The following is a 15,670-nucleotide window of genomic DNA, read 5'->3' on the forward strand; positions in this document are numbered from 1 at the left end:
GCCTCCTAATGTATACTTTGTCTGTGGAGCGCATGCATACACATGGCTCCCTAGAGGATGGTCTGGTCGGTGTTATGTCTCTTTTCTTTTACCTCCCGTTTATTTTGCACCATCGAACTATCACAAGGATCACAGACTACAACGGAGAAGTGTATACTTGTCCCGAATGAGGAGGGTTATTGACACAGCAGATATTGATCAGACGGATACCACTTGGCAGCAATTCATGGATGCCATGAAGGGTAAAGTTCCCTTTTGGGGTCCTATGTATAACAGTCTTAGCATTTGCCTCCTCACCAGGGTTGTAGAGGGGGTAATTAATACTACAGCAGGTATACTCACTAACCTTACAGCTAAGCTCCAGGCTACCAAACTCGTTGCTCTTCAAAATCGGATAGCTTTAGATGTTATCCTTGCAGATAGGGGTGGAGCTTGTCGTGTCATCGGCAGCAGTTGCTGCAAATACATCCCAGACCATGCCCTTATGTATATTCTGCTATCCAGAAGCTACATAGGCTTGCATCTGACAATCATCAGGATAATGGTTCATTGTCCTTGACAGGGTGGTTCTTGGTCTGCTATCATCCTGCGGTTGGAAGATCCTCTTTTTTCTAGTCATTATCTCAGGTGTTAACTTCACATGTTGCCTATGTGTCAACTGCCTCCCTGCATGCTGTACCTATTGTGTGGGCAGGCTCACCTCTACCCCTAAATTGCCAGAACGAAACAGTAAAGCCTTCACTATGATGATGCAGGACATACAGGATATGATGCTGATCGAGAAGGGTATTTTTAAATGCTAAAGATATTTTGAAGTACATGTGTTGCCTTGATTCTTTGTCGGTAGAGCATGAGAATCTTAATCTCAGGGTGGTGGGTTTGAGTCCCACAGTGGGCGCCAACTGAAGGAAGTGGCCCTTAGGGGCCACCCGGGTTATCTACAACTACCTAATCGCCTTCCAAACAAATGAAGAGTCGAGCAGACAGTAGAGAATACAAACCAATAGTTTATTAGTAATACTCTGCAGAGGAGTCCAATCTGACCGGCACCCTAAGATGTCTGCCAAGGGACTAGCCCCCCAACAGTCTGCAATGCATAATCATTCCTCCAAGAACCCCCAACCACGCCCACAGTGGAAAATTACCGGCTTCAGGCCGAACATGGACAAAGGAGGCATAGAAGAATGGGCTACCACCTGCCAGATGGGCACATGTGATCTTGGGCTCAAGGTTGCCGCGCTGGAGCTCAGCGTCTCCTAACGTGGGAGCAGCATTATACACAAGGATAGGTATGCAAGGGCAGAATGGCCTATTCATTAGTGAAACAGGATCCAACCATGAGCAACTAATGGAAATAATTACTGAACACGAGGTTCTGCTGAGTAAGCAATATGAGACATGAGGCCTAGTTCAGACACAGCTAGAGAGTGATTGTGAAATACAAAATAGAGTCACATTCACTAACTGAAGCTTGTACACTTCATGGATAACTCAGCGGGTTGCACGCAGTGAATACGAATGGTTGCTATTTAGCCGCACACTGCTAACCTTATATAGCATATAACGGGTGCACAACATTAATGAGTTTTGCAAACCTAACACCTCTATGTGGATGACATCATGGTGACCCTCTCATAACCAGACCCCTCCATACCCACCCTCTTTACTGAACTTAAAGCCTTTGGACAAGTCTCTGGAGTTAAAGTCAACATACAGAAATCACAAATCCTGAACCTCCCAGTTGCACATGACGATAAAGCTGGATCGCTCATTCCCATTGCCATGGACTAACCAATAAGTGAATATTAGGGGTCAATCTATGCCCTTTACTGGTTAAGAGAGTGGAGTGCAGTTACACCAACCTATTGACCATGGCTCACACAGATATCCAGACCTGGAAGACAGGGGACCTCTCGACGATGGGGAAAATTCAGCATACAAGATGACATTCTTGCCCCAGATTCTCGATGTTATGCAGACCCTTCTCCTCCCCTCATTCCCACAGGACCCACCCCGTGCTATGATTAAGCACCAAGCGCTTCATATGACTACGAATGGGGAGGAAAAAAAAACAGTAGCCGACGGTGGGCTGGGCATTCCACAACTCAGCAACTATTTCCTTGCCACGCATAGATGGAATGGACAAGGCCACTTACAGGAAAACACTGGTGCTTCTTAGACCAGGCGGAGGCCGGGATCCACATATGGAAGATACCATGGCTCCCCAGGAAACACAGACTGCTCGGGTATACATTTCCCAAGAAGTGAGAGTAACGATGGAGGCCTGGGACAGGGCTCTAGTTAGAAAAGGGCTTTCCACGTACCCATCCCCACTCAACCCCATTTCAGCAACTCCAATTTCCCACTGCAAAAGAATCAGCGACCTGTTAAATCACATCAACCTCCAGACATTTTCACAACTGCAAAATGAGTATAGCTAGCCAGACCAGCAAATATGGAGATAGATAGCCATCAGCCATCAACCATTGCTAGAAATTGCTGAAGGGATTAAGTTGAGTTTGGATGCCGGTCTCAATGTGGCTCTGGTGCTGTTGCACCTGTCAGCAGCATTTGACACAGTGGTCCAAAGCATCTTGCTAAAGAGACTGGAACATCTGGGTGTGGCAGACTCGGTCCTTGGATGGGTGGGATCATTACCAGTGGAAAAAGAGCAGGTTGTATGGATGAAACCATCCTCTTCCAAAGGCAAGCAGTTTTTTTTAAATATATTTTTTTATGGAGTTTTACATAGCACAGACTTACCCGAAGGTATCGGGAATCAGAGCGCTTTACACGAACACCAGTTGTGTTACATGAGGACACATTCATTTTTGTTAGGCAGGGGGTGATTAAGGGCCAAATGTATCAAAGGGATATACCCTTTTTGTGTCTATGGGAGGATGTGTTCGTACATATGGCCCTAAGTGATTTGCCCAGAAACACAGGATGTTGGGTGTCCTTGCCGAGACTCGAATCGGGTTCCCAAAATTTGGGGTCGACTGCCCTAGCCGTTAGGCCAACTCCTCTCCCCAGTTACAATGGGAGGGTGCCTCAGGGATCTGCTCTGAGCCCCACCCTTTTCAACATTTACCTGTCCCCTCTGGCATACTTGGTGGAATCTTTCAGCATTAAGATTATTTTTATGCAGACGACTATACAGCTCCTGCTAACCTATGAAGGGGACTAAGTGATCACCAAATAAACTTTTGCTCTTTGTTTAAAGGCGCTACTTGTTTGGCTCAGGAAGAACAAACTTTAGTGCAACTTAGACAAACCGAAGTCCTGTTGTTTGGGCAAAATCCCCTGCTGGTATGGACAGGAGCCTGGCCGAATAATATTCTGCCTCCGCCGCTGTACTACGGAGGTGGCAAGAAACCTGGGCGTTCTGTGTGATTCTAATTTCTCCTTTAATGCCCAGGTCTCATCGCTTGTGAACCTTGTCTCTGGATTCTCCATCTGCTCAGGAGGGTTTTGTACCTGATCACTCAGGAAGCGCAGGTCACAGTGGTTAGAGTGTTGATACTATTGCGGCTAGATTGTGTCAATGTTTTGTACCTCGGCATCCCAGAGTATTTAATCCCGCGTCAACAGATATTGCAAAATATGGCGGCCCTTTTACTGTACAAGGTATCTAAACACTGATCTGTTTCGCTTTTCCTCAAGAAGCTTCATTGGCTTCCAATGTGCAAGGAAGTGAGGTGTAAAGCATTAACTCTGACACACGAAGCCCTCCACGACAGGGGTCCTTCATATCTGAACGCAAGGATCAAGGCTTACAGACCACATAGACTGCGGCACTCCTGTCAGGCTGGGCAGTTAATAGTTCCCCGCTTTAAGCAGCAGGGAGAGGGTTCTTTCTTTATGGTCCACCCCATGAGCCTATGAAACCTGCTGCCTAGACATCTGAGGTTAATGATGGAGGAAGTTGGATTTAAAAAAGCCTGAAAGCACGCCTCTGTAGTAGTTAGGGTATTGGGGCTACTGGCTAGGTTCTGTTTCTCTGTATGTGATTGTTGGAAAGTGGGTTCTCAGTCATGGTAAATATGCATCCGCCACTGGCTATAAGGCCACCAACACGGTCTCGGGCTCAGGAGAGGTCTCCGTAAATTATTCCCTTGCGCAACCCTAGATATCTTGACTGCGGGCAGGCAGACTTAACTTAGGAGACAGGTAAGTAAAGAATTTAAAAACAACAATTCAATAAACAATTAAGATACCACACACAACAAAAATCAAACTACAATTCATAAAAATAGTAAATATTTTTATCTTTCAAATGACACCAAAAATGAAAATAATCCAAGAGGGACCTACTGTAGGATGGTAAACCTCGAATCGCTCGGAATAAATTGACATTAAACTGATATGACGGAGGCATCGGCCTCCCAGATATTAAAAAATATTACTGGGCAGCTCATCTGGCAGCCATCAACCATGGCACGTATGGTTGTATTGATGATCCCGGTTATGCCATGGATAAATGGCTTCTCCCAGGTGGCAACTACAACAGGGCATTATATTCACGACCCAAACTATGCACGTTAACGGGTCCCACCAAACATTCCTTTCAAATTTGGCATACCGCCACCAACTCTCTTGGATGGGGACACAGATTGACACTAGCTACTCCACTTTGGGACTCTGAAAAACTGGGTAGCCTGTGGAGATCAAAGGGGTTCGATAGATAGGACCTTATTGGCATCTCATATATTAAAGACATTTGGGGAGATGGAGGGGTTAAATCCTTCACCAAGCTGCAGACACAATACGAGCTGGCAGACACTGAATATTTCCGATATGCACAGGTGCTACACTCCCTCCAATCTTCTCTACCTAAGGGGACTACTCCTCCCGAGACTTCTCCCTTGGAAGACAGAATTTTAGACGGTCACCTACCTGAAAAAATGAATTCCTTAATATATAAGAAATTAATCAATAACATGACGGATCACCTCCAATCACTGCGGGAGAAATGGATGCGAGATGGGATTGAGATGGATGATGAGGACTGGTAGACTGCAGTGTCCTCCCCCAGAGTGGTTGCTATTCCAGCGCGCCTTAGGTTAGTACAGCTTAAGATCCTCCATGGAATATACATCACCGGGCCCCGTTTGATACACATGGGGAGGTCTGACAATGGGGCATGCAAACGGCGCTGTGGCCATATGGGAACATTCATGCACATCATCTAGGAGTGTAACTATGTCAGCTCTTTCTGGCTCAAGATACATGACACAATCAACGAGGTGCTCCATGTTTGTTTCCGCCCAGAGGCGCAATGGTGCCTCCTGAACATATGGGAACCCACAGACCTGAACACTCTCCAGACACAGTGGGTTACACTAGGGTTCATGCTTGTGAAAAGGAATATTGCCCAATTATGGGGCGCAACTCACTCACCCACACTAGAAGCCTGAGAAAGGGAGCTTGATTGGTGTATTCAACAAGAAACTGGGGTAGTAATGTATCAGAGGATGCACATCATAGCATTAGTTAGCATCAAGTTGGGTGTATAGTAATATTTGCCGGAAAATTGATAATATCAGTAACAAGTTGAATAAGTGGTGCCACTCGGGATTAGAAAGCACCCTACTACCTGAGTACTAAAGTATACGTGTCATGCAAGGCAATCCTCGTAGTTAACAGTTTTATACATAAGTCAATCCCGGCACTCTAAAGTCATATATTGTTCTTGTTGGTTATTAGCCAAAAAGAGAGAAGGACACAGTGATAATGAAAGTAACTGGCTACGGAACAGAATAGGTCCTCACAAAAGTATATATCAGAAAACAATTTAATACATAAGTTTCACAAAAAGGAAAAACACATTCATGAGTGAAAAAATCAGAACTCCCTAGTTATTGAATGACAGGGAGACTTCAATTTTCTGAGTCTTGATACAGAAGGATGACAGCCGACACGTGTTTCGTCACGTATAGTGACTTCCTCAGGGCTGTAAGAAGAATGTCAAGATCTTAGTTTGCACAAAGTACCAACAGTGTGTCGATTTGCACATTAGCAATTTAGTTCAGTCCGTTATTATCATTTCCATTGTGAAGAATAGACAAAGTATGAGGATATTATTGAGTGAAGGGAATGGGAGAGAAGAGAAAGAGGGAAGAAAACGTGAATTGGTTAAGAATATAAACGGTAAGAGAACGGAAAAAAGGGGGTAGTGATTTGACCAGTAAAGAAATTGAATTAGAAAATGGATTGCCCCCACTACCACATCCGGTGTGAAGAGAGTAAAGCGTTGTGTCCCAAGGTAGAAACTGAGCACTAACCTTTGGAATGAGTCTTTGGACGCTTTAAATGTCAAACATATAGTTATGCTACTGTTAGCACGCAGTAATACGTGTGGATAATTTCAAGCGAAGACTCCGACATACGAAGTGGTTCTGTAGGAGTGTATGATAGAGAGCAGGAGTTAGAAAATAGACAATGAACAGACACACACTAGTTGAGTGTGACTATGAACAGAATATAGGTTTTTAATATTAAAAACTAAGGAAATGTAAGTACCCAAGAATTTTTAGAACCTTGTGAAGGTTTGAGAGAGTGATTATTGTCGCCAGACGGTCTCCTGATAAATGTATCAGTTGTATGTTGATAATAGCAGATCTTCCCCAGTAATTTCTAATGCTAATACGAAACAGAAAAGCAGTGATAATGGTTTGATATTATCAAATAGAAGGTTAAAACTGGGGTATTGTCAACTTTAAAAAATTCGGAAATACTGTACCTATTACTATAGAGAAGATCATCCACAAATAAGAGATTCACAATTCTAATTCTTGTAACCATGAACAAAAGTGATTCGTATTTCAGTATAGGTTCTAGATGTCTTATAGCTATATTTGAAGAAGAACGGGTATCCACCAAGGTATCTAATAATGATAAGAAAAAATATAAGCATGTATGTACAGAATACCCACTTATTCGTCAGAGGGTTAAGAATATTATATACAATACCTAAAAGTCAGGGATGCTGTACCGTGATATGGAACTAGTTTGTAAAATAGAATCAATGGGACGATCTTCATGTAGTCATCTGTGCAGTGATTTCTAAAATGGAAAACAAGTAATGGAGAAACAAATTCATCCCCGATACCTTTTTATTATTAATTAAAAAGACCAAAAATAGGAGGCCTCCTTACTTCGTAAATTATTTGTTGACTTCATCAAATTGGGTGAAGTGCATGAGCCGGCTCTGGTAAGCCCTACGGAAGACAGTGCAGGGCGAGAATATAATGTTAAAAAGCATGAAAAAATTTTTTGAATTAAAAACACAGTAGGCTTCACCTAACATATTTTTAAAAAATTTTTTAATTTTTGGATATTTATTATTGCTGACATCAGTCATGCAATCCTGTTCCTAAGTGGTGTCGCAACCATAATTTTACCACGATATGTGGGTTATACTAGTACGCAACAGTGTGGCCATTAATAAAATTTTTTTCCCCATGTTCATCCGATGTATTTATATACTATATGAAAAAAGGGGAAATATAAAACGGTATGTTTTTGGGCCGCTAAAGGGAAGGAATATCACAATCGCAAGCAATTATCCATTATGGTATAGAAAACAAGGAATCCAACTAGATTGTGTTAATTTCCCGTTAGTGGAGTAATAGAGTCAATGTTAGAACCTACTTGGTATGGCTCACTTATATTAATGTCCTCTCGTGTAAATTTGTATATGGGATATATATTGAGAAATAATCGGACATTTGTCACGAAAAGTAATAATTGCTAATAACAAGTAATAATTATCAAATGGCTTCCAAAAATGGGAACTGCGACTGATAGACACCTGTCTACACGGACAGTGTTTCTTGACGCGCTTACCTCCTAGTAAGGTGGTTTTCGTCCGAGAATCGACTCCCGTCCTCTCGTATCGGAAATGGACGCAGAGTCAGTATAGAGTAGTTTTTTTTATAATGGAAATTCCGAGTTTTGGCGCGAAAAACGCGCGTTACATAGTACCTATAGCAAAAAGAGAAGAGGGTCCGTAATCAGCCATCCAAAATTAAGGTATGGAAATAGCGGCGGCCATCTTGGAACAGTCAGACTCGATTGTGTGAACGGTTGGTTTACCGTACCAAAACAATCTACGATTGGCCAACATGACCTATGTGGTTCTGAATTGGTTGAGCCCCTAAGAAAGTGAGAAAAGGGGAAAAGAGGTGGCCATCTTTGAACATTTTGTGTTCCTTCATATTACGAGTATAGATACGTGATGGTACATATATTAAAAGGATATTTGGTATTGAATAAATGTATTACGAGTTTTTCATATAGTAGTTCGTTATTAATGATAGACGAGTAAAGAGTAAGTGTAGTGTAGTCTGATTTGTGAAAACGTATATAATTATCGCGAAAAGGAATCCATACTCTTAGTCATATATAGCTTATTTAAAGGATTTTTCGCATAGAATTAATTTAAGAGTCTAGTTCGGTTTGGAAAAATGTTTGATATCACCTAGTTAGTAAAGATATTATGGCGGCGAACACGAAAGCGTACTATAGTCATTTCTGTCCAATTCGAGTATTAGAGTGTGTGCGGAGGCCATATGGTAATGGAAATAAGAATATCAAAGAGAAGAGATGGAGAATGTGGTGAGAACGGAATATTAGAAGAAAAAATATTACCCATCCAGTTCCACTGAGGCGTATAAATAAACATATTGTTACATATATGTATTCAGTGAAAGACATTGACATTAGTGACACAGTTCATTCTACTGGCCAAGAAGTAGTGTGGTACAAAGTGTGTGAACACAATATAAATAAACATATTATTACATATATGTATTCAATGAGAAACATTGACCTTAATGACACAGTTCATTCTACTGGTCAACGAGTGGTGTGGTACATAGTGTGTAAACACAATATAGCTAATGTTTCCGGTTACACAGTAGGTCATATGAAAGACATTGACATTAGTGACACAGTTCAGCTAATGTTTCAGGTTTATACAGTATGTCAAGAGGGAGAAGAGCATATACATTTCACATTTCACATGTTTGGGCATCCTCAACCACGATTTGTAGTTTCAGAAAGTTGGGATGTCTACTGGTAAGTGATGCCTCTCTCAGTAGAAGTTTAAGCTAAGAAAACATGCATCTCTTTATCAAAATTGATGCCCAATTCGACTGCTCGTAATTTAATAATCCACAGAGCCTCTGTTTTTCTCAAATTGAGAGTCCTGTCACCACCCCTTGTACCAAGGGTAGTATGAGATATTCCATGAAACCTGATTTTATTCAGATCTGCTAAGGTGTGATGGGAATTGAAATGGACCGCTAGTGGGTAGCTCGTCAAGTTGTTGCGTATTGCTCTTAAATGTTCCTGCATTCTAATCCTGAGAGGGCGGATAGTGCTGCCCACATATATTAGTCCACAGCAGCATATGATGCAGTATACCACAAAGTTTGTATTGCAGTTTATAAATTGTTTTATACCATGTCTTGTAGTAGTGTTGTATTGAAAGTAGGTTGTTTTGTTTGCAGCGAATTGGCACATATTGCAATTAGAACATCTGTAAAAACCAACAGGTTTTGCAGGTAACCAGGTTGTTTCTTTCTTTTTAGGTGGTAGATAGCTAGGGCAAAGAAGTTCTCTAAGAGTAGTGCCTCTTCGGTGAGTGATCATCGGGTTATTAGCCACATGTTTCTCTATTGTTGTGTCTAATCTTAAGATATGCCAGTGTTTTCGAAGAATATTATATATTTGGTGACTATGTGTGTTGTAATCTGTCACTAAGGCGATTTTCCGTTCTCCATTCTTTTTTGTCGTTTTGTTTGTACGTCCAGATGACAATAATTTAGATCTTGGTGTGTTTAGTATCTTGTTTTTAGCATGATCTAAGACAGTCCTGGGGTATCCCCTTATGGTAAATCTATTTTCCAATTTGTCAAGTTCCATCATGAAAACCGAGTTGTCACTGCAGTTTCTCTTTAGTCTGGTCATTTCACCCATGGGGATAGAATTGATTTGAGACTTAGGGTGTGCACTGTTGGCGTGTAATACCGCATTACAGGCTGTTGGCTTTCTGAAGAGTTTTGAGATGATTTTATTTTCTTTTACATATAGAATTACATCCAAAAATTCTATTTCTCGTTGACTTGTCTTGTGTGTGAAGTTGAGATTGTAAGTATTATCATTGAGATGTGTTAATAATTCTGAAAGTAATTCTTCACCACCCGACCAGAGAATGAAAATGTCGTCTATGTACCGACCCCAATAGACTAGATGTTCTGTGATGTGGATGTCTGACTTTTTCCATAGGTGGTTTTGTTCAAAGTGGCCCATGTACAGATTGGCATATGATGGTGAAAATTTTGATCCCATTGCTACCCCAACCGTCTGTTTATACCAGGTGTCTTGATGTAGGAAGACATTATTTTCTAAGATGAGACGAGTCAGATCTAGGATCATTTGAGTATGTTCGAAAAATGTGGCATCCCTATGTGAGAGACAATCCGCTAGGGCTGAGAGGCCTTTTTCTAGAGGAATACAAGTGTATAAAGAACATACATCCATAGTTACAAATGTAAGGTCATTGGTCCACTCCATATCTTCTAGTTTACTCAGTAAGTCTCCGGTATCCCTTATATAGGAGGGTAGGTTGTGTACCAATGGTTGTAGGAAGACATCTACGTATTCTGAGATGTGTTCCGTGGGGGAACCTATCCCAGATATTATTGGTCGGCCAGGCGGGAAGGCACTGGGTTTGTGTACCTTCGGTAGCATGTAAATGCAGGGAGACCGTGGTGTTGGATTATAGAGGTATCTATATTCCACATCAGAAATGAGACCTGATTCCCGCCAAGCTGTCAGTTTGGTGCACATTAATGAAGTAATCTCTTTTAGGGGATTCCCAGTTAGCTTCGTATAGGACAATTCCCCCATTAGTTGCCTTTCAATTTCTTGTATGTAATCAATATCACGCATGACCACAATATTGCCACCTTTGTCTGCTTCCTTAAAAATAACATCTTTTTTTGTTGTAAGATTTTTCAAAGCCTTATTCTCTTCTTTGCTGAGATTGTACTTAATGTGTCCACGATTGTGGTTATATTTGTCTTCTAGTCTGTAGAGATCAGATGTTACCGCTTTGTAGAAGGTGTCTACCACATTATCTGCATGTAGGTTGGGCATAAATGTGGACTTTTGTTTAAGACCACTGTCCAAAGAAAAATCAGGCATGATATCTAAGTCTGAAAGAACATCAGTCATAGTAGGGGGTGTGTCCGAAAGGTCGTCAAGAGAAAGTAAAAGATGTATGTCTTGTATCTCTTTGATGGTTTTGTTACAAGGGATCGGAGCTGGTTTAATAGAGTGCACCGGTACAGTTTGGTTGGCAAAGAATTTTTTTAATTTTAGTTTTCGGACAAATTTGAATACATCTACATGTACACTTGTAAAGTCAGGTAATTTTGTAGGGCAGAAGCTCAGACCCCTACTAAGAACATTGGTATCAATTTCAGACAGTTCTAGATCAGACAAATTGATAATTGATACATTGTCACTGTTAGCAAGATTCGATGTACATTCTGTCACAATAAGGGGTAGACTCAGTTCTTCAGATTCCGGGTTGCAGAGCGAGTGGTGGCTCCTTCCCTTGGATTTTCGTTTGTTGCCCCCCCTCCTAGTTTTTTTGAATTTTGTGGCCCATAGTTTATACGATTCCCTTTTCGATAACGTGCCATTTCCTCTAAAAAAGAGGATGAGTTTGTTTTGTGTAACGTATCAGTTACAGTCGGTTCGGTTTCTTCTTCATTAGTTGTCTCACTATGTATACTAGATACATCCGAACCACTGGTGGAAGGTACTGTGCTAGCTGGCTTAGGAGGTTTGTAGGCATTTGATTGTTTCGATTGTATGTCATCGAACTTTTTTGCAAACGTGAAAACTCTACCATTTTTATAATCATTGTCGTCTCTTTTCAGTTTGCGCAATTTCTTCTCCTTGATATAAAGTTGATGTGAGTTGAGCACATCTTTCAGAATTTTGTAGTTTTTAGCAGTTGCCTCCTCTAGGTTTAGACTCTTAATTTCGGCCTCTAGTTTGTCTATTTCCTGTAACAACAGCTCTCTTTTTCTATCTGCATGTCGTATCAGAATGTCCATCATTCTATATGATGATGAAAGATTCAATTCTTCCCATTCTTTCAAAAGGTCTGCATCTAGGTCTTCGAAGGTGGGGAAAATTATGATTCGTAGTCCACGTGGGACTTGTTTGATATCCAGATATCGTTTTAGGATAATGGAGTCCCACCACCTGGACACTTCCTGTTTGCGTGCCCGTTCTAATTTTATAAATTTCAATTTAAGACCTTCCTTTTCCTCATTTTTGTTGGGGTTAGGCACCTTCTGTGCCGAGCCAGTGAAAAGTTCTTGGAGTAAAGCGTTTCTTTCTGCCTCAAATGTTTCCATCTCCGAGGCAGCCAATGTCGGATATTCTATAAAATGGTAATGTCAGATTATTGGTATCGATTGAATTGTTATAACCAGTCAGACAAATATCCCAATCTGAAGAACTGAGTGCTACCCTCCACATAAATTGTCATCAACAAGAAACTGGGGTAGTAATGTATCAGAGGATGCACATCATAGCATTAGTTAGCATCAAGTTGGGTGTATAGTAATATTTGCCGGAAAATTGATAATATCAGTAACAAGTTGAATAAGTGGTGCCACTCGGGATTAGAAAGCACCCTACTACCTGAGTACTAAAGTATACGTGTCATGCAAGGCAATCCTCGTAGTTAACAGTTTTATACATAAGTCAATCCCGGCACTCTAAAGTCATATATTGTTCTTGTTGGTTATTAGCCAAAAAGAGAGAAGGACACAGTGATAATGAAAGTAACTGGCTACGGAACAGAATAGGTCCTCACAAAAGTATATATCAGAAAACAATTTAATACATAAGTTTCACAAAAAGGAAAAACACATTCATGAGTGAAAAAATCAGAACTCCCTAGTTATTGAATGACAGGGAGACTTCAATTTTCTGAGTCTTGATACAGAAGGATGACAGCCGACACGTGTTTCGTCACGTATAGTGACTTCCTCAGGGCTGTAAGAAGAATGTCAAGATCTTAGTTTGCACAAAGTACCAACAGTGTGTCGATTTGCACATTAGCAATTTAGTTCAGTCCGTTATTATCATTTCCATTGTGAAGAATAGACAAAGTATGAGGATATTATTGAGTGAAGGGAATGGGAGAGAAGAGAAAGAGGGAAGAAAACGTGAATTGGTTAAGAATATAAACGGTAAGAGAACGGAAAAAAGGGGGTAGTGATTTGACCAGTAAAGAAATTGAATTAGAAAATGGATTGCCCCCACTACCACATCCGGTGTGAAGAGAGTAAAGCGTTGTGTCCCAAGGTAGAAACTGAGCACTAACCTTTGGAATGAGTCTTTGGACGCTTTAAATGTCAAACATATAGTTATGCTACTGTTAGCACGCAGTAATACGTGTGGATAATTTCAAGCGAAGACTCCGACATACGAAGTGGTTCTGTAGGAGTGTATGATAGAGAGCAGGAGTTAGAAAATAGACAATGAACAGACACACACTAGTTGAGTGTGACTATGAACAGAATATAGGTTTTTAATATTAAAAACTAAGGAAATGTAAGTACCCAAGAATTTTTAGAACCTTGTGAAGGTTTGAGAGAGTGATTATTGTCGCCAGACGGTCTCCTGATAAATGTATCAGTTGTATGTTGATAATAGCAGATCTTCCCCAGTAATTTCTAATGCTAATACGAAACAGAAAAGCAGTGATAATGGTTTGATATTATCAAATAGAAGGTTAAAACTGGGGTATTGTCAACTTTAAAAAATTCGGAAATACTGTACCTATTACTATAGAGAAGATCATCCACAAGTAAGAGATTCACAATTCTAATTCTTGTAACCATGAACAAAAGTGATTCGTATTTCAGTATAGGTTCTAGATGTCTTATAGCTATATTTGAAGAAGAACGGGTATCCACCAAGGTATCTAATAATGATAAGAAAAAATATAAGCATGTATGTACAGAATACCCACTTATTCGTCAGAGGGTTAAGAATATTATATACAATACCTAAAAGTCAGGGATGCTGTACCGTGATATGGAACTAGTTTGTAAAATAGAATCAATGGGACGATCTTCATGTAGTCATCTGTGCAGTGATTTCTAAAATGGAAAACAAGTAATGGAGAAACAAATTCATCCCCGATACCTTTTTATTATTAATTAAAAAGACCAAAAATAGGAGGCCTCCTTACTTCGTAAATTATTTGTTGACTTCATCAAATTGGGTGAAGTGCATGAGCCGGCTCTGGTAAGCCCTACGGAAGACAGTGCAGGGCGAGAATATAATGTTAAAAAGCATGAAAAAATTTTTTGAATTAAAAACACAGTAGGCTTCACCTAACATATTTTTAAAAAAATTTTTAATTTTTGGATATTTATTATTGCTGACATCAGTCATGCAATCCTGTTCCTAAGTGGTGTCGCAACCATAATTTTACCACGATATGTGGGTTATACTAGTACGCAACAGTGTGGCCATTAATAAAATTTTTTTCCCCATGTTCATCCGATGTATTTATATACTATATGAAAAAAGGGGAAATATAAAACGGTATGTTTTTGGGCCGCTAAAGGGAAGGAATATCACAATCGCAAGCAATTATCCATTATGGTATAGAAAACAAGGAATCCAACTAGATTGTGTTAATTTCCCGTTAGTGGAGTAATAGAGTCAATGTTAGAACCTACTTGGTATGGCTCACTTATATTAATGTCCTCTCGTGTAAATTTGTATATGGGATATATATTGAGAAATAATCGGACATTTGTCACGAAAAGTAATAATTGCTAATAACAAGTAATAATTATCAAATGGCTTCCAAAAATGGGAACTGCGACTGATAGACACCTGTCTACACGGACAGTGTTTCTTGACGCGCTTACCTCCTAGTAAGGTGGTTTTCGTCCGAGAATCGACTCCCGTCCTCTCGTATCGGAAATGGACGCAGAGTCAGTATAGAGTAGTTTTTTTATAATGGAAATTCCGAGTTTTGGCGCGAAAAACGCGCGTTACATAGTACCTATAGCAAAAAGAGAAGAGGGTCCGTAATCAGCCATCCAAAATTAAGGTATGGAAATAGCGGCGGCCATCTTGGAACAGTCAGACTCGATTGTGTGAACGGTTGGTTTACCGTACCAAAACAATCTACGATTGGCCAACATGACCTATGTGGTTCTGAATTGGTTGAGCCCCTAAGAAAGTGAGAAAAGGGGAAAAGAGGTGGCCATCTTTGAACATTTTGTGTTCCTTCATATTACGAGTATAGATACGTGATGGTACATATATTAAAAGGATATTTGGTATTGAATAAATGTATTACGAGTTTTTCATATAGTAGTTCGTTATTAATGATAGACGAGTAAAGAGTAAGTGTAGTGTAGTCTGATTTGTGAAAACGTATATAATTATCGCGAAAAGGAATCCATACTCTTAGTCATATATAGCTTATTTAAAGGATTTTTCGCATAGAATTAATTTAAGAGTCTAGTTCGGTTTGGAAAAATGTTTGATATCACCTAGTTAGTAAAGATATTATGGCGGCGAACACGAAAGCGTACTATAGTCATTT

At 40.3% G+C, this 15,670-nt stretch overlaps 1 protein-coding gene across 5 annotated transcripts in view; it reads right to left on the bottom strand.

Moving 5' to 3' along the window:
- LOC146859598 (uncharacterized) overlaps positions 1-15,670 on the bottom strand; it is a 257,232-nt gene that overhangs the window by 76,512 nt on the left and 165,050 nt on the right. Inside the window, exons 3-4 of one of the 5 annotated variants that reach the window (XM_085646546.1) lie at positions 13,421-13,534; positions 13,008-13,089 (exon numbers count right to left, since the gene is read on the bottom strand). The exons of 2 other annotated variants lie outside the window; for them this stretch is intronic. In XM_085646546.1, the coding sequence (XP_085502672.1) occupies positions 13,464-13,534 (71 nt within the window). In that variant the 3' untranslated portion in view covers positions 13,008-13,089; positions 13,421-13,463. Of the gene's footprint in view, positions 1-11,798; positions 13,090-13,344; positions 13,535-15,670 lie in introns of those variants that run through there. 2 more of the 5 variants (XM_085646545.1, XM_085646547.1) reach the window with 2 other exon arrangements.

Source organism: Triturus cristatus, chromosome 3_1, assembly GCF_964204655.1.
Source record: "Triturus cristatus chromosome 3_1, aTriCri1.1, whole genome shotgun sequence".
In the NCBI taxonomy this organism is placed as follows: domain Eukaryota; kingdom Metazoa; phylum Chordata; class Amphibia; order Caudata; family Salamandridae; genus Triturus; species Triturus cristatus.